Source organism: Ranitomeya variabilis, chromosome 4 (genome assembly GCF_051348905.1).
Source record: "Ranitomeya variabilis isolate aRanVar5 chromosome 4, aRanVar5.hap1, whole genome shotgun sequence".
Lineage (NCBI taxonomy): Eukaryota > Metazoa > Chordata > Amphibia > Anura > Dendrobatidae > Ranitomeya > Ranitomeya variabilis.
In genome coordinates, this window is record NC_135235.1 from 638,540,780 (window position 1) to 638,565,813 (window position 25,034).

A 25,034-nucleotide genomic window follows, 5' to 3' on the forward strand; every position below is an offset into this window, starting at 1 on the left:
AGCCACCGTGACAACCCCAAAGCAGAGACTCAGAGGCCCGGTACCGGGTACCCCTCAGCCCTGCGGCAGTGGGGGCCCTCCATGGCCATTACGGATCCAACTTTATTTTTTTCAATGGGAAGAGGGTCATGTAACACATCAAACTTATTGAGAATTTCACAAGAAAAACAATGCTGTACTTGGTATTAACGTAACTTTATTCTTTCATGAGTTATTTACAAGTTTATGACCACTTCTAAAATGTGCTCAAAGTGCTGCCCATGGTGTTGGATTGTCAATGCAACCGTCTTGTCCCACTCTTAACACTCTGACAGCAACACCGAAGAATAAATGCTAGCACAGGCTTCCAGTATCTGTTGTTTCTGTTGGATCCAAAATGGCCAAGTTCGAAATGGCCGCCATGGTCACCATCCATCTTGAAAAGTTTTTCCCCTCCCATATACTAATGTGCCACAAACAGGAAGTTGATATCACCAACCATTCCCATTTTATTTAGGTGTATCCATATAAATGGCCCACCCTATACAGTCAGGTTCATGATCTTTGCCTCCGCAACAAGGATTATGTCAAGTTCATCGTAGATTAACCCAAGGCATAAAAAAAGGATCAACAGATGCCATTCTGTGGTTTGGGAGGACGAAGAAAATGCCCAAATCTGTAGACCCCCTCGCAGTAAGGACAAAATTATTCCCACCCACTGGGACTTATTCTCTGATGAGTAGGGTTGCAGGGTAAAAAACAGTTCTCACTGAACACCCAAAACAGGTCTTTCTCCCCTGAAAATTTGTCAGGAAAGGCCATTACTGATTAGGGAGAAACCAATTGCATATGAGAGGATACTGACATCACAGCCACTGCCAGTAGTGGAGAGCAATGGGAAGTTTTCATCAAACTAATTATCTGATACTCCAACTAATATTATGACTACTCAATACTCTGGTATTATTTGGCCAGATTCTGCATCATCTGTGTTAGGTTTCCCACTTGGTCACAGAGCATGTGAACACGTTCCATACACTGTAATGTGACGCTAATCACTAGTCAAGGACAAGCCCTTAGGCTGTGTATTCAAAAGGTTCAAGGTAAAAAGCCAGGAGGGTATATCACAGACAGAGGGGTGAAATAAAGGCATAGTCATGTCACAGTCTGGAGTACTGGATCAGAATTCCAAGAAGGTAGCGGATTATGAAAAAAGAGCAAGGCAAATGCAAGGTCAGAAGCAAATCGAAGGATCGAAGGTCGAGCAACAAAGATCAGAATACAAGATGAGGAGCACAGACCACACACACCTGTTGAGCAAAGCTACATTTGGCAGAGCTGGCTAAATAGTACTCATAACAAGGGGCACATGACCTGATGGGTGGACCTGATTGGATGGCTAAATTGTCACTCAAGACACTGACAGTCATCACGTCCTGTCCTAGATTGGATGACAGAACTCTCATTCATTGCATCCAGACACACTGACAGGCAGAATCATGACAGTACCTCCTCTTTTAGGGGGGGTGCCATTAAACCCCCAGGTTTCCCAGGAAACCTACGACTGAAGGCTCTGACCCAACCGAATGAACCTGAACCCAAGACCCTCCTCGGGTCCATATCCCCTCCAGTCAACAAGATACTAGAGTCTCTTACCCTCCGAGAATCCACGATCCTCTGTACCTCATACTCCAAACCTCCATTGACATAAACTGGTGGAGGCTGAGAAGAGGCAAACAACACTGATGGGACAAACTCCTTCAACAGGGACACTGATAGACAAAATCGTGACAAATGTATTATCAAAATGTTCCTTAGAAGTTATGACCCTTATTATCTAACAGGAGGAAATCAAATTGCACAAGTAACATTTCACTGGCGACGAAGAGACGGCTTGTACATAGTTGTTTTTTTTTTTGTGGCAACATACCGATACCAAACATGGACAATAATAAAACAAGACAGAAGAAGAATTGAAGCCTTTGAATTGTGGTGCTGGAGAAGGATGTTATCGATATTTTATATAAATCCAGCAGCACTTTTTCCATTTTTATATTCACTTGCTGAAGCTGACAAGGTTTCTCTGCAGATTTCAGGACTGCTCAACATATATATGGTTCTGGTAATGGTGAGAATATTTTTTAAAGTTTTGCACTTTATCAACCTTCAGTTAGTCGTGTCAAAATATTTACACTATTATTTGCGTTGGGTTCATTTGACCTCAGTTTTCATATTGAAAAAAACCCTAATAAATTAAAGAAGAATTTTTACTTTATTTAGGAACTTAAGGTACAACATTTAGCTAAACGAAAAATAACATTTTTAGTAATCAACAAAATGTAAACGGCTACTTATATACTATGAAAAAAGCAAGTAATTATTTGGCACAAGAATCACATATCTTTTTATGGTGCTCATTGCACATACATTTCTTGCAATTATCACATCTGGTTTTATTTTTTTTCACATACAATTGACATCGACTTACTTCCAGAAAAGAAGGCTCGGTGTCATTATTGAGTCGTCTTTTCAGGAAACATGGTCATTTCTAAATTAATGCTTTCATACTTTTATGAGCTCTTGCAAATTATGTCGAAAAAATAAGTTTCAGAAATTCTTTTGGAGTAATTTTAGTCTTATTACTTATGTTATAAATAAATAATATAAGCATTTATAGCTGACATATTGAAGATATAAGAAAATATGACCATTGGCCATCTCTTATTGTTTCGTACAACGTTTTAAGTTTCTCACAGTTTCACATTTGTATCAATGCCACCCTGGGTTTTATTGCAAAAGTCTATTATTTCCAGCTTCTTGTTATCACCGTCACATATAACTTTATCATGATGCATAGTGGACAGTATGGTGGCTCAGTAGTTAGCACTGCAGCATTGTCACCCTATGGTCCTGGGTTCAAATCCAACCAAGGACAACGCCTCTCAATCAGCCAAACCAGATCTCCACTTTGCACTGACGAGGGGCAGTACCCCGAAACACAGTGTATGCAAAGTGAGATTGTGGTTTGGCTATTATCCTAAGTCATGTGACAAGGCTCGTTAAAGGGTCGACATTGACTTGTAGGATTGCTACCTTCCAATAGGTGGCACTAAAGTTCTAGTTCTCTTCCTCTCTGAAGAGACAATTGGCATAATTAGCATATTTCCCAGAGGAGCATTGCATCTTTAAGTCTCCTCACCTCGACATGCTTAACATGTCACTCTTCACAAGGAGAAATGATACTTTATGTAAAGCACTATGGAATAAATGGATTTATAGGGTATGTGCACACGATGCGGAAAACACTGCGGATCCGCAGCAGTTTCCCATGAGTTTACATTACAATGTAAACCTATGGGAAACAAAAAACGCTGTGCACATGCTGCGGAAAAAAACACGTGGAAACGCAGCGGTTTACATTCCGCAGCATGTCACTTCTTTCTGCGGATTCCACAGCGGTTTTACAGCTGCTCCTATGGAAAACCGCAGTTGTAAAACCGCAGTGAAATCCGCGGTAAATCCGCAGCAAAAATGCAGCGTTTTTGCCCTGCAGATTTATCAATATACCAATATACGTGTGCACATACTCATATAAGTGAGTAAAATAAATACTAGAAATGCCTTGGGATTTTTTTTTGCTGTAGCACGTGTAGATGATGCAGCGTCAATAAGGACTAGGAAGCTACCAAATCAGACTGTTAACTGACTTCCATACTTGTGGAAATATGACAAAAACAAATTTGATTGGGGTCCAATTGACTCCACGCGACTAAAGGTTAAATAGTACAAAGAAATATTCAATATTTTATAGAAATTAGGATTGTACTTACTTTATAGAACAAATGGTCATTGGTAATTATATACATTTTCTATTAATTATTTAGTGTTTTAAGTTGCTTTCCTTTTCTCTTGTAGAAAAGTGACTACTTGATTATAACTTGTAATTTTTCTGTTACATGGTAACAATGGTGTGAGTTATTTCATGTATTACAAGATCGAATTTCTGGGTAAAACATTTCCCACATTCTGAACATGAAAATGGCTTCTCTCCTTTGTGAGTTTTTTTTTTCAAACTCTTTTTATTAGTTTAAAACAATACATATCAAACCAGTAACATGTCATAGAATCCATGTCAAGTTGTCTTTTCCATTCTGTTCAATATGACATTATCAAAACAATAAACTCATCCAAACTCTACCTACATTTGGAAATATACTAGGTACACTAAATGCTAAAACTGACCTGCCATTATGATTCTCCAGGTCATTATGAGCTCATAAGCACCAAACATGTCTAGGTTCTTTTTTATCTAAGTGGTGAAAAAAATTCCAAACTTTGTTTTTTTTTAAAAAAAAAAAACATTCCACCATTTTTCTGTAGTGTTTCCATTTTTCGTGATCTTTGGTCGCGTGAGGGCTTTGCTTTGCGCACTGAGCTGACATATTTAACCCCTTCATGACCTTGGGAGTTTCCGTTTTTCCTTGTTCGTTTTTCACTCCCCTCATTCCCAGAGCCATAACTTTTTTATTTTTCTGTCAATTTGGCCATGTGAGGGTTTATTTATTTGCGGGACGAGTTGTACTTTTGAACGACATCATTGGTTTTACCATGTCGTGTACTAGAAAACGGGAAAAAAATTCCAAGTGCGGTGAAATTGCAAAAAAAGTGCAGTCCCACATTTGTATTTTGTTTGGCTTTTTTGCTAGGTTCACTAAATGCTAAAACTGACCAACCATTATGATTCTCCAGGTCAGTACAAGTTCATAGACACCTAACATGACTAGGTTATTTTTTATCTAAGTGGTGAAAAAAAATTCCAAACTTTGCTAAAAAAAAAAGCACCGCCGGAGCCCACATCAAAGCGGGGCTTCTGACCTCGGACGTACTATCCCATCCGAGGTCAGAAAGGGGTTAATGATACCATTATCATGCAGATACAATCTTTTGATCGCCCAGTATTGCATTTTAATGCAATGTGGCGGCGACCAAAAAGCATATTTCTAGCATTTTGACTTTTTTCATCAAAACAATAAACTCATTCAAACTCTACTTATTCTGCAATATCCCCCCCCCTCTTCTCTTTGTGCATCCATAAAAATCTAGAGTTTATGGAATCGGGTAATGTCCATCAATACATTTAAGGAGATACCATCTGGTGTCCTTCAACTGGACTCTCAGTTTATCTTTGATAGCTGGTGATAATGTAGGAATAAGAAAAGACCAAGTCGTGAGAAACTTCCCCGTTAGTCTCTCTCTGTTTGTTAATGTTTCCAACCAATCCATTTTGAATAGGAACATTATTTTTGTCTGTATTAGGCTGGTTTCACACTTGCGTTTTTGTCTGCAGCGTTTTTTGCACAAAAAACGCATGCGTTTTTTTCCTATATTTAACATTGAAAACGCATGCGTTTTTTGCACATGCGTTTGGTCGCGTTTTCAAACGCATGCGTTTTTTGTCTGCATGCGTTCATTTTCAAAAATGCTACCTGCAGTATTTTCTTGCGCGTTTTTTTGCCGCGAAAAAACGCATGCGTTTTTTCGCGGCAAAAAAATGCATTGCTGTCTATGTAAACGCATGCATTTTTAAGCACATGCGTTTGTTTGCGCTAAAAACGCATGCGTTTTTATAGAAAAAAACCAGAAAACACACTGAAAAGCCACCCACCACCATCAAGGTGATAAAGGGATCCAAACCCTAACCCTAACTCTACCCCTAACCTCACCCCTAACCGTTTAATGAACATTTTCTGACAGTCATATTGCCACGTATTTAAGTGCCACGTATCACGTATTTCAGTGCCACGTATGCCACGTATTTAAGTGCCACATATTTAAGTGCCACGTGCCACGTATTAAAGTGCCACGTGCCACGTATTTAAGTGCCACGTGGCACATATTTAAGTGCCACGTATTTAAGTGCCACGTGCCACGTATTTAAGTGCCACATATTTAAGTGCCACGTATTTAAGTGCCACATGCCACGTATTTAAGTGCCACGTGCCACGTATTTAAGTGCCACGTATTTAAGTACCACGTATTTCAGTCACGTTTAGGGTTAGGGTTAGGGGTAGGGTTAGGGTTTTCTTGTTTTTTCTTGTGTTTTTCTATAAAAACGCATGCGTCTAAAAAACGCATGCGTTTTACCGCGTTTACATGCGTTTTTCACACATGCGTTTTTTTTAAAAAACGCATGCAGATAAAAACGCAAGTGTGAAACCAGCCTTAGTGATTGGGATGGTATATTAGGGTTCAACCAATGGTGTATTATGTTCTTCCTAACTGCCGAAGCCCATATTACCAAAATTGCTTTTATATGCTTGTGCAGGGAGTGCTGAGATTCCCCCAACATATTGAAGATTTCCCATTGCTGTGTAAGTGGGAATGTAATATGACAGGTAGTCTCTAAATCTACATATATATAGTGATCAGCGAGTGTGCTCGTTACTCAAGATTTCCGAGCATGCTCGGGTGATCTCCGAGTATTTTGGGTGTGCTCGGAGATTTGGTTTGTGTCGCCGCAGCTGCATAATTTGCGGCTGCTAGACAGCCTGAACACATGTGGAGATTCCCTAACAAACAGGCAATCCCCCACATGTATTCAGGCTGTCTAGCAGCAGCAAATCATTGTAACATCCCTGCCGTCATAACTGCATGGCTTCCCATCTCCCCTTACTTACCACTCTGGGCCATGCTGTGAGTTCTGTCTTCTGCCGGCTCCATGTTGTGGGCCTCATGTCCTTGCTTGCTGCATGCTTCCTGGCTGTATGCTTAGGGCCGTGACCCCGGCACTTCCTATTTTTTGTACAGACTGTGTGCACCTTCCAAAGGTGTCCCCTGCAAATCGCCAAGAGGCATCAGGTACTTAAGGCATCTCCAGCCCTAGGGGGATGCCTGAGCAATGTACTTTCTCAGTTAGTGTTTTGCTGCTGAGTTGCCAGGTCCTATTTTGCTGTGTCTCTCATTTTAGCCACCCAGAGGGACTTCGTACCCTGGCCTGTACCTGTGTCTATTGTTTCAGCCACCCAGGGGGGCTTCATACCCTTGGCTGCACCTGTGTCGTGTCTCTTGTTTCAGCCACCTGGGGGACTTTATACCCTGGTCTGAATCCTTGTTTCTGTGCCTTGTCCCATATCTGACCCTGTCTGAACTAAGTCCTATAACTGTGTCAGTTTGTATCCCTGTCTGTAGCCTTTTCTATCCTGCCGTTTCCTTGTGTTGACTCATTATAATCTTTGCTCCGCAACCTGTGGCTCTGCTCTTTGCTCCGCAACCTGCAGCTTTGCTCCGCAACCTGCGGCTCTGCTCTTTGCTCTGCAACTTACAGCTCTGCCCTTAGCTACGCAACCTGTGGCTCTGCTCTTCGCTCCGCAACCTGTGGCTCTGCTCTTCGCTCCGCAACCTACGACTCTGCTCTCTGCTGCGCATCCTGCGGTTCTATTCTGTTCCGCCTCCTGGGGTTCTGCTCTGCTCCACCTACTGCACTTCTGCTTTACTCCTTCGGTTCTGCACTGCTCCACCTCCTGTGGTTCTGCTCTGCTCTGCCTCCTGCAGTTCTGCTCTACTCAGCCTCCCGTGGTTCTCCTTCTTGAGTCTGTACTGGTTCCTGCCTGCTTCCTTATCCTACTCATTCCTACCTGTGTTTTTGTGTCCCTCCAGTCTGAACTGATTCCTATTCAAACCTGCCTATGCTCCTGTCCTACTCGAACCTGTTCCAGTTATGATAGCCGTTCCCGCCTGCCTGCCTTGAGTGCCAGTCATGCCCGCCTGCCTAGAGTGCCAGCCTTCCTGCCAGATTGCCAGCCGTGCCTGTCCATACTAGCTCGCACCTGTCACTAGGGTTTCGTCCTTCAGTGGGATCAGCTGACACAGCCAGACAAAGCCCTGGAGTGGCACCTGGCAGCGATCTGCCACACAAGCCCGAATTCACCATCAGAGGCTCCAGTGAACATCAAGGTCGCTGCTTAGTCATGCCCCTTCCACGGTAGTCTAGTTTGTGGCACAGTGGGGCCACATTCCCACGCTCACGCCACCCAGTCAGGGCATGAGCAAAACAATCATGTAGCTGAAGCGACACAAACTAAATCTCTGAGCACACCCACAATACTCGGAGATCAACCGAGCATGCTCAGAAATCTCAAGTAACGAGCATACTCGCTCATCACTATATGTATCCTAAGCCATAGATCTTGTATTCCTGGACAACTCCACAGGTGATGGAAGATGTCTATGTTGTGTGTTCCACATTTTGAGCATGTATACACTATTGTAGGTGAAATTTTGTCCTGCATTGACGGAGTGATGTATGCCCTTTGGATAATCAATAAAGCCATGTCCGTGTAACTATTATAGGGAATAAATTTCTTTTGTGACTTGTCTCTCCCCTCCCAAGACCAAAGCTGATGTACTATGGAGTATATTTTGCTCGTTGAAGCATTCTGCAATCTTGAGGTTTTAAGAAAGACCTCCACGTTATTCATCTGAGCTGTGTCTTTCTTACTTCTAGTATATTTTTGGGCTAGGCTACATGCCTGAAGGAAGAGGAATGGCCGGAGTCTAAAAAAAGGAAAGCGCTGTGTTATTATTTCAAAAGATAGTAGGGAGAAATTCTGATCCAACATGCCAGCCTGCATAGCCTGTTGAAGAAACGTAAACAACTTAATATATCCCTGTTTTGCCAAGGTTACATAATGTACAGGTGGACAATTATTCATAAATTTAGGATTGCTTAGAAAAGGCTGAAAGGGAGATAGATCACCTGTCCCTCCACAGATTTTCTCCCTCTCCTCCCTGTCAAAATAGTTTGCCACAAAACCAAATGTTCTCTAATATCATCAGGGAGCTCATCGTTACCAAGTTGGATCAGAGAGGTTAGTGACACCTGAGGGCTCAACTGTTTCTCCAATTGTACATTGGCAAAATGGGAGACCCCGCAAATCCAATGCACAATGTACGTAAAGTTAGCTACCAGATTGTATATTCCAATATCCAGAAAATTAATTCCTCCCTCTCTTCTGGGCAATTGTAGATTGAGCAATCTTATACGCGTTCTCACCCCATATGAACCCCCTAAATACTGCATTTAATTGTTTAATATCTGGTTGTGACAATAACAGCGGAATAGCTTGGAATAAGTATAGCAACTTTGGAAAGATGACCATTTTAATCAAACAGCATCTACATGAACTTTGTGAGTTTTTTGATGCGAAACAAGATTTGATTTCCTTTTAAAACATTTCCCACATTCTGAACATGAAAAAGGCTTTTCCCCTGTGTGAGTTCTCTGATGTACAACAAGACGTGATTTATGTATAAAACATTTCCCACATTCTGAACATGAAAATGACTTTTCCCCCGTGTGAGATCTCTGATGCGAAACAAGATTTGATTTCCATTTAAAACATTTCCCACATTCTGAACATGAAAATGGCTTTTCCCCTGTGTGAGTTCTCTGATGTACAACAAGACGTGATTTATCTATAAAACATTTCCCACATTCTGAACATGAAAATGGCTTTTCCCCCGTGTGAGTTCTCTGATGTGTAACAAGATGTGATTTCTTTATAAAACATTTCCGACATTCTGAACATGAAAATGGCTTTTCCCCTGTGTGACTTCTCTGATGTTCAACAAGACGTGATTTATCTATAAAACATTTCCCACATTCTGAACATGAAAATGGCTTTTGCCCTGTGTGAGTTCTCTGATGTGTAACAAGATAGCATTTATGTAAAAAACATTTCCCACATTCTGAGCATGAAAATGGCTTTTCAGCAGTGTGAGTTTTTTGATGTGTAACAAGATATGTTTTATCTATAAAACATTTACCACATTCTGAACATGAAAATGGCTTTTCCCCTGTGTGAGTTCTCTGGTGTACAACAAGATGTGATTTATCTATAAAACATTTCCCACATTCTGAACATGAAAATGGCTTTTGCCCTGAGTGAGTTCTCTGGTGTTTAACAAGATGGCATTTATGTAAAAAACATTTACCACATTCTGAACATGAAAATGGCTTTTCCCCAGTGTGAGTTCTCTGATGTATAACAAGATGTGATTTATCTATAAAACATTTCCCACATTCTGAACATGAAAATGGCTTTTGCCCAGTGTGAGTTCTCTGATGTTTAACAAGATATGATTTCTTTATAAAACATTTCCCACATTCTGAACATGAAAATGGCTTTTCCCCAGTGTGAGTTCTCTGATGTATAACAAGATGTGATTTATCTATAAAACATTTCCCACATTCTGAACATGAAAATGGCTTTTGCCCAGTGTGAGTTCTCTGATGTTTAACAAGATTTGATTTCTCTATAAAACATTTCCCACATTCTGAACATGAAAATGGCTTTTCCCCAGTGTGATTTCTCTGATGTATAACAAGATGTGATTTATCTATAAAACATTTCCCACATTCTGAACATGAAAATGGCTTTTGCCCAGTGTGAGTTCTCTGATGTTTAACAAGATGTGATTTATCTATAAAAAATTTCCCACATTCTGAGCATGAAAATGGCTTTTCACCAGTGTGAGTTCTCTGATGTTTAACAAGATATGATTTCTCTATAAAACATTTCCCACATTCTGAACATGAAAATGGCTTTTCCCCAGTGTGATTTCTCTGATGTATAACAAGATGTGATTTATCTATAAAACATTTCCCACATTCTGAGCATGAAAATGGCTTTTCCCCAGTGTGAGTTCTCTGGTGTTTAACAAGATGGCATTTATGTAAAAAACATTTCCCACATTCTGAACATGAAAATGGCTTTTCCCCAGTGTGAGTTCTCTGATGTATAACAAGATGTGATTTATCTATAAAACATTTCCCACAATCTGAACATGAAAATGGCTTCTCCCCTGTGTGAGGTTTTTGATGTGAAACAAGATCTGATTTCCTTTTAAAATATTTCCCACATTTTAAACATGAAAATAGCTTTTTCCCTGATTGACTTCTCTGATGTGAAAGAAATCTTGATTTAGTATTGTAACATTTCTCAGATTGTGAACATGAAAATGGTTTCTCCCCTGTATGAGCTACTTCATGTTCATCAGTACTTTTGTGCTTTTTGTTTTCCATATTTCCTTTTGATGAAGTAGAATAAAGGACCCGTTTAAAAGGATTAGATGATAGCTTTTTCCTAAGAAGGGCTTGAGGTATATCTGGCATAATTACATGGTCTTCATATTTATCTGATGTGATACCTTGATCCCCTGCTGCAAAATCTGAAAATATCAGATGTTCCTCTGAGCTCCTAGTACCGTCATCTGCCAAGAATAAAATTATTTGTCAATAACATTCCATTGAAATTATATTAATATTTATATTATCTATATAGACTGACTAAGACAGGATACTAATACCCAAGGACTACTAGATTATGATGTTAGGCCACCAGGTTGTGCTTTTTCAATATTTTCACATCTCTGTTGAAGCCGTATTCTCTGTAGGTTCTGGTTTCACTTCACCTGTCACCAATCATTTGCAGTTTCATGGTAAATGGACCCTCATAAATTTAACTGCAAGTCAGTGCTAATAGATAATGTTCATCTCTCATACACTCCCTGACAGGTACATGCATCTAGCACAGAAGTGTGGTCATGTAAAAATAAGCCACGGCTTTTATGCAAGTGTAGGTTTTGCATTTTTGTTATAAAAAGAAACTAAGCGATAGTTACAAGGTATGAGAAGTTTTTTATACTATTTTATATGTAATGGAACTCAACAGAAAGCATTGCATTCCATCATGAATATGGGAGCGCTGGGGATCTGAAAATGAATTTACAGCAGTGTCCTCTGTAATCCATGGTTGACAGTTGTTGGTTCTTTCAAAGATCACCTAACTTAAAGGCTACGGACATCTTTGTGCACAACAAATAGGTAACCACATAGGTGACTAAGCCTATGTGGTAATAAAGTTCCACATATCTGTTTTTGCATGGAGCTATCCTGCTCATCAGAAACCTTCATAGCTGTTTTTTCACCTATTCCACATTCAAACTTTTTCCTCTCGTGATGTTTCTCCAGCTCTGTTCACATGATATGTTTTGATTTCTCATGAACTAGCACAGCACGTTACCTCCCACCTTCTTCAATTTCTATGGCTGTTTACCACAACCAAGCACACTTACTGCCAGGCAGGTAAATGATTTCTCCGTCATTCTTCCCCTCTCCGTGGGATATATTCACACTATGAAGTTATCCGCCGTAAAAATATTGGCGCCTGGTGGTTCAGGAGGAAAAAATGTCAACATACAATATTGTGATTCAGTTAATGAACCAGGATATTCTGGATGACATGAGAGTACGATCTGGAAATGCAGACCAATTCCCTTGAATGGGCAAATTCAATCAAGCGGATCAAACACAGACATGTATCCATTTTTCCATTTTTTGCCAGACAACTTTGGAGTGTGTTCACACCTGAGTTTCTGAGTTTTGACTGTTCTTTTCAAGAAAATGGAATTTATGTCCAAAATAGATCTGTTGCACAACTGAAGCAAACAGAAGCCGAGTGGGCCTGTTAATTGTGGTCCGTCTAGGTTCCCTTATTATTGTTTATAATATGTGTTCTTTTTTAGAATGGAAATCAAAGTTCTGAGTGATAAGCTTTTTTTGCCGTTAAAAAATATATATTTTGAATGTAAACAAAAGTGTCTTTTATTCACACCATTTACCGATCACCATAAATCACTATATTGTACATTGTACATGTTGTTACAATTACAGGGACACAACACATGCCCATATTTACTGTGATGATTTTGTATAATTTTTGAAAATGATTCTATAGTTAGAAATCTCTGGTGATTACTTTTCAAAACGTATAATATTCTGGCGAGATATCTGTATACAACGTTATATTATGCATGTAAAGAAGAATGCTTTTGAGGTTTTTAGGCTGAGAAAATTCTCCCGAACAGCACAGCCTGTGGCTCCCAAGTAATGTTTCTACCTTCCATATCAGGGGTCTTGAGTTGAGATTCCCGGCGCTGACAAACTTCAAAAGTATATTTATAGACATCCCCTGTGTGTGTCCTGTATTAGACAGGACTGTGAATACAGAAGTATCTCTTCTGCTTCAAAAGTGGCAAAAACAAAAGGACCTAAAAAGGTTAAGTGCCTGACATTTCATGGTACCAAAAGAGGGCCATGATTATAGAGCTATAACTGAAAAAAAATCACTACTAGAAGTAAAAGAGTGAAATAAAAACCATCAATATCTTTTATCACATATATAAAATATAAAGTAAAAAAATGGATCAAGTGTAATGTAAAAAAAAAAATCACTAGATGCAAGAGGGAAGATGTCAGAATGTAAGAATATGATAGCACAAAAACGAGGAAGGGAACCAAAATCTGTTTAACCCCTTTAGACGTACTATCCCGTCGAGGTGGGGTGGTGGGCCCGTATGACCACTGACGGGATAGTATGTCATATGTGATCGGCCGCGCTCACGGGGGGAGCGCGGCCGATCGCGGCCGGGTCTCAGCTGACTATCACAGCTGACATCCGGCACTATGTGCCAGGAGCGGTCACGGACCACCCCAGGCACACTGCGATCAAACATGATCGCAGTGTTCCGGCGGTATAGGGAAGCATCGCGCAGGGAGGGGGCTCCCTGCATGCTTCCCTGAGACCCCCGGAGCAACGCAGTATGATCGCGTTGCTCCGAGGGTCTCTTACCTCCTCGTCGCTGCAGCAGGCCCGGATCCAAAATGGCCGCGGCATCCGGGTCCTGCAGGGAGGTGGCTTCACAGTGCATGCTCAGAGCAGGCGCCGGGAAGCCTCCAGGAGCTCTGCACGTCAGATCGCCGATCTGACACAGTGCACAGAAAAGTGTCAGATCGCCGATCTTACACTATAACATGATGCCCCCCGGGGCAATGTTATAGTGTTAAAAAAATATATATTCACATGTGTAAAAAAATAAAAATAAAAAATATTGATCCTATAAACACATTTCTTTATCTAAATAAAAAAAAAACAATAAAAGTATACATATTTAGTATCGCCGCGTGCGTAACGACCCGACCTATAAAACTGTCACACCGTAAAAAAAAAAGGCAAAAAACAACGCTTTATTATCATACCGCCAAACAAAAAGTGGAATAACACGAGATCAAAAAGACGGATATAAATAACCATGGTACCGCTGAAAACGTCATCTTGTCCCGCAAAAAACAAGCCGCCGTACAGCGTCATCAAAGAAAAAATAAAAAGTTATAGTCCTCAGAATAAAGCGATGCAAAAATAATTATTTTTTCTATAAAATTGTTATCGTATAAAAGCGCCAAAACATAAAAAAGTGATATAAATGAGGTATCGCTGTAATCGTACTGACCCGAAGAATAAAACTGCTTCATCCATTTTACCAAACGCGGAACGGTATAAACGCCTCCCCCAAAAGAAATTAATGAATAGCAGGTTTTTGGTAATTCTGCCTCACAAACATCAGAATAAAAAGCGATCAAAAAATGTCACGTGCCTGAAAATGTCACCAATAAACACGTCAACTCGTCCTGCAAAAAACAAGACCTCACATGACTCTGTGGACCAAAATATGGAAAAATTATAGCTCTCAAAATGTGGTAATGCAAAAAATATTTTTTGCAATAAAAAGCATCATTCAGTGTGTGACGGCTGCCAATTATAAAAATCCGTTAAAAAACCCGCTATAAAAGTAAATCAAACTCCCCTTCATCACCCCCTTAATTAGCGAAAATTTAAAAAATGTATTTATTTCCATTTTCCCATGAGGGTTATTGTTAGGGCAAGGGTTAGGGCTAGAGTTAAGGCTACAGTTAGGGTTGGGGCTAAAGTTAGGGTTTGGATTACATTTACGGTTGGGAATAGGGTTGGGATTAGGGTTAGGGGTGCGTCAGGTTTAGGGGTGTGGTTAGGGTTACCGTTGGGATTAGGGTTAGGGATGTGTTTGGATTAGGGTATCAGTTATAATTGGGGAGTTTCCACTGTTTAGGCACATCAGGGGCTCTCCAAACGCGACATGGCGTCCGATCTCAATTCCAGCCAATTCTGCGTTGAAAAAGTAAAACCTTGCTCCTTCCCTTTCCGAGCTCTCCCGTGCGCCCAAACAGGGGTTTACCCCAACATATGGGGTATCAGCGTACTCAGGACACATTGGACAACAACTTTTGGGGTCCAATTTCTCCTGTCCCATTGGGAAAATATAAAACTGGGGGCTAAAATATAATTTTTGTGGAAAAAAAATGATTTTTTATTTTCACGGCTCTGCGTTATAAACTGTAGTGAAACACTTGGGGATTCAAAGTTCTCACAATATATCTAGATAAGTTCCTTGGGGGGTTTCCAATATGGGGTCACTTGTGGGGGGATTCTACTGTTTAGGTACATTAGGGGCTCTGCAAACGCAATGTGATGCCTGCAGACCAATCCATATAAGTCTGCATTCCAAATGACGCTCCTTCCCTTCCGAGCTCTGGCATGCGCTCAAACGGTGGTTCCCCCCCACATATGGGGTATCAGCGTACACAGAACAAATTGGACAACAACTTTTGGGGTCCAATTTCAACTGTTACCCTTGGAAAAATACAAAACTAGGGGCTAAAAAATTATTTTTGTGGAAAAAAAATAATTTTTATTTTCACGCCTCTGCGTTATAAACGGTAGTGAAACACTTGGGGGTTCAAAGCTCTCACAACACTGTTGTGAATTCTGCTCTTGGGCTCCCTCCGGTGATTATAAGTGGTTGCGCTGCTGTCTTTGGATCGCAGCATTCATCAGGTGTGTTCACTTAGTGCATTTCTGACTGGGCTATTTAGTCTTGCTTGACCCTTTAGTCAGTGCCAGTTGTCCATTGTTCCTGGAGGATTCACATCCCAGCCTGGTCTCTCCTGCTTTGCTGTTCATTTCAACAAAGATAAGTTCTGGCTTAGTTTTTTGCAGTCCACATGCTGTGGGCCTTATAGTTCAGTTCATTTCCATGTTTTGTCTTGTCCAGCTTGGTCTGTTTAAGGATTTGTTCAGCCAAGCTGGTATCTCTGGAGATGCAGATATACCCTCCATATCTTTAGTTAGATGTGGAGTTTTTGGATTTTCTGTGGTGGATATTTTCTAGTGTTTTAATACTGACCGCATAGTACTCTGTCCTATCCTTTCTATTTAGCTAGAGTGGCCTCCTTTGCTAACTCCTGATTTCAGTCTGCGTATGTTATTTCCCTCTCCTCTCACAGTCAATATTTGTGGGGGGCTGTCTATCCGTTGGGGATTTTCTCTGAGGCAAGATAGTTTTCCCTTTTCTATCTCTAGGGGTATTTAGTCCTCTGGCTGTCGAGGTGTCTAGGGAGTGTTAGGTACATCCCACGGCTACTTCTAGTTGCGGTGTTAAGTTCAGGGTCTGCGGTCAGTACAGGTACCACCTTCTCCAGAGTACGTCTCATGCTGCTCCTAGGCCACCAGATCATAACAGGGAACGGTTACGATTTTGTGCTGGACGCGAGACGGACCAGCCCGAGGAATTCCGAAAGGATCGGAATCGAGTTTGGTTACGCTTCCTGTAAGTGCGTTTAGGTCTGAGTTGGGGAAGAGAAGTACTCTTACCCCCGGTAGCGTTGGATATCATAGTATCCAACTGTTCACCGAAAAGTTTCCCACTGAGGTAGGGCAGGTGCGTGAGGGACTTCTTTGAGGCTGCGTCCGCTTTCCATTCTCGCAGCCAGAGGATATGCCGAATTGTGATGGCGTTTGATGCTATCCCTGCTACTCCCCTTGCGGAATCCAGAGCTGCATGAAGCATGTAGTCTGCTACAACTGCTATTTGAACCGCTTGGTCCGACTGCTCAGGAGCGGATGCTTGGAGAGCTTGTAAATTTTTTTGCCCAGGCCAGAATGGCCTTGGCAGCCCAAACTGAGGCGACCGCGGGAGCCAGGGATGCCCCTGCTGCCTCGAAAATTGAACGAGCCATGCGTTCTACCTGCCAGTCTGCTGCGTCCCTGAGGGTTGGGATATCTGGCAGTGAAAGGAGGGTCTGTGCTGCTAGCCTAGAGACTGGGGGGTCCACTTCGGGTGGATCTGTGCATTCCTTGGTGTCCTTTTGTGGGAAGGGGTACCTCGCCTCCAGATATTTGCGATTAGCGAATTTTTTCTCAGGCTGTGATAGCTGCTTTTTAAGGATCGCCTTAAACTCTGGGTGGTTAGAGAAAACCTTAGGTGGCTTCAGAGGTCCTTCAAAGGAAATGTTCTGGGGCCTCTGGTGGCAGATCAGAAATGTCCAGCACCCGATGGATGGAAGAGATTATGTCCTCAACTAGCGCTGTATTGCTAGGATGGATTGGGATCAGGGACCCCTCCGTTTCCCTGTCTGAGTCAGAGTCGCAGATGCCTTCTGAATCCTGTGTATCACTGAGGCATCCCCTGCTGAGTGAGCCGGGGAGGAGGCCTTCTCTGGTTGGGGATTGCGGAGATCTGCATTGTCTGTCCCTGGAATGGGACGGTCTAGATGACTTGGAGCTACGGTGTCTCTCCCTAGAGGGGGATGGCCGTGTGCTATGGGATGACGCAGATGGACTTGATCTATGGGTCCACTTGCGTCCTGACCTAGACATGGATGTGCCAGGGTCATCTTGTTCCTGAGTCAAGCTCTCCCTTTGTTGAGTAAAGGTCATAGCCAAGGCATGACCCTGCAGAGCCTGAAGCAATGTGGAGGTTAGGTTAGCTATAGACTGCGTCATAGATTGCGATATCTGAGTAGCCCATAGTGGCATTAGACACCGAGGCATTGGCAGGGGCTTCTTGGGGCCCTGACACATTAGTTTGTATACAGTTCTGGCAATGTGGGTACGTGCTGCCACTGGGGAGAGCGGTCCCGCAGGCTGTGCAGAATGCATATAGCAGTTCTGCCTGGTTCTTTTGGACCTTGAGCCCGGCATAGTGCAGAAGGGCTAGCTATGTAGAGAACCCTATAGTGATTGCAGAGAAGCCTATAGGGGAGCCTTATAGGGAATATGGATTCACAGCTGAGTAAAAAAAACCCAGCTGTGATCTTACCCCACCAGTGTGCCCCTAGGTCCAGCGCCGAAGATCCACAGTCCTGTGCCCCCCGGAGACTGGCTGCCTGGTCCGGGTCCTGCAGGTCGGGAGATGCAGGGTTAATCTGCAGCAGAAAATGGCTGCTGAGAAAGAGAGGAAGTGGGAGAAGGGGGCGAAGAGCTGGAAAAAGGTGGCAGAACTGTGTAAAAATGCGCCCTTTCTGTCTTGATCCACCCCCTCTATGACACTGTAGAGTGTCATATTTGTCATCCGGGGGCAGGCCGGAGGGGGGGAGAGGAGGCGGCGGCTTCAGCTAGGCCGAAGCCGGGGCCTAAATTAGATGCCTGAGGCCCAGAAGTGCTCCAGGCCGGCGCGAAAGTCCGGGAGGGGGTCGGATCTGAACCGGATTCCCCCGGATTTAAAGGCAGGATGGCGGTGGGGCTATAAGCGGAAGGGGGACCCCGCTGTGGGGTCCCCCTGAGGCAGTATATAGCTGGTGTTGCCGCAGAGACAGGGACGCAGGGAGCCCTGTGTCTGTATTGTGCCATGCCTGCCTGCACTCCCCCCAGCCCCGACATTAGCCCGCAGCTGGGCTGGGGTCCCTGGATGCAGGCGCAGTGTGCTGGCCCATTGCTGGGAGCTGTAGGATGCTGCCTGTACAGGCCCTACCTGAGGCGTCTCAACCTAATACCCCCAGAGGGGGATTAGGGAGGGTGATGTTGTCACCTTCAGGGGCCTTTATCCTCGCCTCGACCTCAACCCAGAAACCAAAAGGAATTGGGGAAGGAGGGGGGTCTCGACTTCGAACCAGCACCCGAGGGACTGGGGAAGGAGGAACATGGGGAATAGCCATCTCCACTTCAACCGGGCACCCCATAATAGGGGGCCGAGGAAGGAGCCATGCCGGAGTCTCACAGGAGACCCTCTTTTCTTCATCTGTAATCCCGTCGGAAAAAAAGGAGTAAAGAAAAATTTTTTTTAGGTGTGCCTCCTATGCGACACTAAGCAAAAACTGGAGAACGCTGACGCCGTCCAGGGGTGTATACTGCAGAGGAGGAGCCACAGTTAATCTTTTTCAGATTATGCATAGTGTCGCATCCTAGTGGACAGCAGCATAACACCCATGGTCCTGTGTCCCCCAATGAGGCGACAGAGTAAATTCCTGTGAAACACCTGAAGGGTTAATAAACTTCTTGAATGTGGTTTTGAGCACCTTGAGGGGTGCAGTTTTTAGAATGGTGTCACACTTGGTTATTTTCTATCATATAGACCCCTCAAAATTACTTCAAATGAGATGTGGTCACTAAAAAAAAATGGTGTTGTAAAAATGAGAAATTGCTGGTCAACTTTTAACCCTTATAACTCCCTAACAAAAAAAAATTTTGGTTCCAAAATTGTGCTGATGTAAAGTAGACATGTGGGAAATGTTACTTATTAAGTATTTTGTGTGACATATCTCTGTGATTTAATTGCATAAAAATTCAAAGTTCGAAAATTGCGAAATTTTCAAAATTTTTGCCAAATTTCCTTTTTTCTCACAAATAAACGCAGGTAATATCAGAGAAATTTTACCACTATCATGAAGTACAATATGTCACGAGAAAACAATGTCAGAATCACCGGGATCCGTTGAAGCGTTCCAGAGTTATAACCTCATAAAGGGACAGTTGTCAGAATTGTAAAAATTGGCCCGGTCATTAACGTGCAAACCACCCTTGGGGGTAAAGGAGTTAAGATTTAGGAATACAAACACATAGTCAACGTGTTTAATTAGGGGAAAAATATACTATGTAATGATCAGAGTGGATGGTAGTAGGTTTACAAAATAGAGGGTTATACCAGAAATTGCAGAAGTCTGCAGCAGATCACCATATAATGTAATACAATAATAATTATCATGTGCTGCAAGACAGATAATGTAAACTGACCAGATATGTGCAAGAGATGAAATGTCCGAACATGTCACAAAATAATCATATATTATTATAAGCACAATCATGGCGCATAAATAAATACCCATAATGGATTTGTGCTCCCTCTGGGATGGAGCCAACCCGATGTGCGCTCCTGGCACTGATTGTTATTTAGGTTATACTCACCTGTGCGGTTATCTGTGGGAATCTCCTCTTTACACCGCTCATCACCTCTCATATATGTCTCTGTACTATTAATATGGGGCAGATATTTACCCTGAAACAAAAATATTAAGAGTCAAAGAAAGATGAAAAAATCATAACCAGAAAACTGGGGGAAGATCCAGACAATATGTAATGTCTATGATCAGCTTTACTCAGACATCTCCACCAAGTATAGAACACACACTGAATGGCCACATTATTAGAGACACCCACGTTGTCTATTCAGATCCTCAGAAATTCGATTGTAATAGATTCCACTAGATGAAGAAGTAATTCTGTGGGATTATTTGCCCATCAGCAAATAATATGGAGATACTGATATGTTGTGAACAGTCTCTTTCATCTCATCCTGAAGATGCGCTATAGGATTAAAGCATGAGGACTATGAAGTCGAGGGAAGCAACAAAAACTCTCTAATATTCCTGGAAGCAATCCATGACTACTGGACCATTGTGTCATGGTGCATTGTCCTTCTACCGTAGGGGAAACAGCTGCCACGAAGTGATGAACTTGATTGGCCAAAATGCTTATGTAAGCCCTAATGTCCAAACATCCATTCACAGATAATAAAGGATCCAGGATGAGCCAAGAAAAAAATCTCCCGCCATTACTCTACCTCCACAAGCCTTAAATGATGACACCTGATAGATGGTGGCACAGGAACTGTTCATTTTATGTTATATAGCCCATGTGTGCCAAGGAAAAATGAGTTGGACACCAGTCATGTAGTCAGTTAAAATTTACAACACTGTGCACTACCTACAATTTGCAGGGCAGCGGTATCCACGCTATGCAGTGATGAGGCAGTGACCCAGCAAAGTTTCAAACAAAAGTCTCTTTAAGGCTACGTTCACATTTGCGTTGTGCGCCGCAGCGTCGTCGCCGCAGCGTCGTCGCCGCAACAAAACGCATGCGTCGTGCGGCCCTATCTTTAACATTGGGGCCGCATGGCGCCGCATGTACATGCGTTGTCATGCGTTTTGGTGCGTCGTACGCCGCATGCGGCGTTAGGGCGCACCTGTCAGGGCGCGGCAAACGCAACATGTTGCATTTTTTTTGCGGCGCTGACTTTTTAAAAAACGCATGCATCGTGTTTGCGTCGCTTTTGCGTCGTCGATGCGCCTTTTTTCCCATTGATTTGTATTGACAACGCAGACGACGCAAGTACTTGCGTCGTGGTGCGTTGTACGACGCATGCGTTTTCCAATAAATATGCAAAACATTGTATAGATTTTGGGGGGGCGCATGCGGCGCAAAACGCAGCGTTTTTTGTTCAAAACGCAACTGCGTTTTTGTTTGCGTTGTGCGTTGCGGCGCCGACGCTGCGGCGCACAACGCAAATGTGAACGTAGCCTAATGCGTTTCCTTGACAGCATTAATGTCCAAATCACAGCATTAGTGTCCAACTCACCGCATTACACAGTACACGATCTCCTCCGGATAGCAGCCGAGAACCATATCCTCCAGTTTGCAGCCAATAAACACGCCAGTCCACCTCCAAGACCAGCTGACGTGGGCGACTGCACTGCTATGTACGCTGTGGGTGCCAGGCATCTCAGCTCCCCTGGCTGTTTGGCTCCGCTAGCCTGTGTTGCCTCACACAGGTGGAGCTCTGCAGAGGTGACTGCACTGCACTCCAGCAAACACCAGACTGACACTAAGCCAGGGTCAGACATGCGGGAAAATCGCACGAGTCTCGCATGTCAATACAGGGAACTGCCGCCAGCACTCGCACAGAAGCGTGCGGCTGCATGTATTTCTATGCAGCAGCATGCTCCAAGTCCCGAGTGCCAGCGGCAGTGCCAGGTATTGACATTCGAGATTCGTGCGAGTTTCTCGCATGTCTGACCCTGGCCTAACTCTGACCCTGACACACCCAAACCCTTTACTGCAGGGCTTTTAACCAAAGAATCTGGAGCCTTCGGCCACATGGAAAACCAGGCCTGGAAGTAAAAGGACTGCCACATTTCCATACTGTAGTCCATTTCAAAACAAAAGTCCAGCAGGTTTTCTTAAATCTGCCCTGGACAAATAGCTTGTCCAAGACTAACACTCACTTTTATTTTTCTTTGCAATCACAGCTACGCCTGTGACTGCAATGCACTCCAATGGCCTCAATTATCCTCCAAACGCATCCTGGGGGGGAACATACAGTGACCTTCACATGTAACATAGGTCACTGAATCACATATTATTAATATCTTCCTCAACAAATCGTGTATGTCCTATGGATCCTCTTTCATTGTATTTTTTCCCTCAGTCACAATATTATCAGTACTAATACTTTTGACAAGAAAAACTGAAGAGGATAGGAATTTTTCATTTCCCTGACAACCATGCCTAGGTGAAGTGCTCAAAATTCCCATTCTAATGTTGTTTCAGACTGAAATATGATCACTTTATTTTTATATTACACTAATTATTAGTATTCTCTACAACAGGAATGATTAAGACGATTAAGAAAGTGTCAGTGTTTCTAATAAATTGGCCATTCAGTGTATAATACAGGGGGATAAAAAAAAGTCTGATCACAAGACCTTCATAGCCTTATACACATCATAGGGGAGATCTCATGACATCTTCTCTATATCTACCTGATGATCCTGAGTAATATTGGGATCTTCTTGTTTACAGTCCTGTGGAAGAGGACGGGGACATCTCTCTGGTGTTGTCCTCTCACTGGATAGAACTGGAAGAAACACATACAGTGACTGAATTCATTCTTTACATTCAGATAATTATAGGCCGTGTGTATTTAGTGCTGTGTATTACCTGGTGATGTGCGGGGCTGGGGAACCTCCATCATGACAACCTTGTACAGATCTTTATGTCCTTTTAAATACTCCCACTCCTCCATGGAGAAATAGACGGTGACATCCTGACACCGAATAGGAACCTGACACATACAATGATACCATCATCCCCCGATCCCTCCATAGCGTTACTGTATAATATCCCAGCATTCCCAGCAGTGTCACCTCTCCAGTCAGCAGCTCAATCATCTTGTAGGTGAGTTCCAGGATCTTCTGGTCATTGATGTCCTCATGTATCAGGGGGTGAGGTGGAGATCCCGTGATTGAGCTCAGGGGTCTTCCCCATCCCTCAGACACAGGTTCCTGACAGCGCTCACTAGAGGTCTTCTTCACTACTGTGTAATCCTGGTTATGGGGAGACAGATTAATAAACCTCTCTACAGACATTTCCAGAGTTCTCACCTTCCCAGTTATGTCCATGTGTTATTCCCATAGATAAGAATGATGTAATGTGACGTCATCAGAATCTCTCACCTCTCCCGTAAGCCGGAAGAGGAACTCTAGGGTGTGGTGTAATATCTTCTCCGCCATCTTGTCCCTGTCCCTATCCATCCTTGATGGGTCACTCAGGAGAATTCTCTTATATAGAAGATCTCCACTGAGAGGATCCGATATTGTAGGGACCTGAATGGGGAGAAGATGATGATGTAACATCATAAAGATCCCATGTAAGAAACCTCCGGAGCTGTTACCGGCGTCACATGATCACTACATCCAGTCATGGCCCCGCTCTGCCCCCGGTATAACACACAGTCCCATTATAGTCACATCCAGAGATTTATCACAGGCTCAGCACTGAGGGGGTTAATGTCCCCTGCGCCCAGTAATGGGGAATCTCCAGCACCTACCTCCACCTGCAAAGTTGCACACCACATACACTCACCGGCCACTTTATTAGGTACACCATGCTAGTAACGGGTTGGACCCCTTTTGCCTTCAGAACTGCCTCAATTCTTCGTGGCATAGATTCAACAAGGTGCTGGAAGCATTTCTCAGAGATTTTGGTCCATATTGACATGATGGCATCACACAGTTGCCGCAGATTTGTCGGCTGCACATCCCAAAGATGCTCCATACAAGGCAGGATGGATCCATGCTTTCATGTTGTTTACGCCAAATTCTGACCCTACCATCCGAATGTCGCAGCAGAAATCGAGACTCATCAGACCAAGCAACGTTTTTCCAATCTTCTACTGTCCAATTTCGATGAGCTTGTACAAATTGTAGCCTCAGTTTCCTGTTCTTAGCTGAAAGGAGTGGTACCCGGTGTGGTCTTCTGCTGCTGTAGCCCATCTGCCTCAAAGTTCGACGCACTGTGCGTTCAGAGATGCTCTTAGGCCTACCTTGGTTGTAACGGGTGGCGATTTGAGTCACTGTTGCCTTTCTATCAGCTCGAACCAGTCTGCCCATTCTCCTCTGACCTCTGGCATCAACAAGGCATTTCCGCCCACAGAACTGCCGCTCACTGGATTTTTTTTCTTTTTCGGACCATTCTCTGTAAACCCATTCTCTGTAAACCCTAGAGATGGTTGTGCGTGAAAATCCCAGTAGATCAGCAGTTTCTGAAATACTCAGACCAGCCCTTCTGGCACCAACAACCATGCCACGTTCAAAGGCACTCAAATCACCTTTCTTCCCCATACTGATGCTCGGTTTGAACTGCAGGAGATTGTCTTGACCATGTCTACATGCCTAAATGCACTGAGTTGCCGCCATGTGATTGGCTGATTAGAAATTAAGTGTTAACAAGAAGTTGGACAGGTGTACCTAATAAAGTGGCCAGTGAGTGTATATGGCTGTACTGTGTGCACAGGACCTGTGATGTGGTCACAGGAGGGGAGGAGTCAGGGGTCACATGATCAGCACTAATGTCCAAACATCAATCCACAGATCCACATCCACAGAACAAAAGATCCAGGATGAGCCAAGAAACAAATCCCCCGCTCTTAATCAACCTCCACAACCCTTATATGATGACGCCTTATAGATGGTGGCACAGGAACTGTTCATCTGATGTTATAGCCCATCTGTGCCAAGAAAAAATGAGTGATTTCAAACACATTAGTTGGAAACCAGTCAAGTAGTCAGT

The 25,034-nt window shown here is 43.1% G+C and overlaps 2 protein-coding genes across 3 annotated transcripts in view; both read right to left on the reverse strand.

Annotated features, from left to right (window-relative positions):
- Positions 1–25,034, reverse strand: part of LOC143767203 (uncharacterized) — a 684,359-nt gene that overhangs the window by 255,624 nt on the left and 403,701 nt on the right. The gene's annotated exons all lie outside the window — the stretch shown is intronic.
- Positions 8,380–25,034, reverse strand: part of LOC143767211 (uncharacterized) — a 28,814-nt gene continuing 12,159 nt past the window's right edge. Inside the window, exons 5-10 of the mRNA XM_077255358.1 lie at positions 23,420–23,569; positions 23,111–23,290; positions 22,905–23,028; positions 22,727–22,821; positions 20,094–20,184; positions 8,380–11,250 (exon numbers count right to left, since the gene is read on the reverse strand). Of these exons, the coding sequence (XP_077111473.1) occupies positions 9,143–11,250; positions 20,094–20,184; positions 22,727–22,821; positions 22,905–23,028; positions 23,111–23,290; positions 23,420–23,569 (2,748 nt within the window). The 3' untranslated portion in view covers positions 8,380–9,142. The remainder of the gene's footprint in view (positions 11,251–20,093; positions 20,185–22,726; positions 22,822–22,904; positions 23,029–23,110; positions 23,291–23,419; positions 23,570–25,034) is intronic.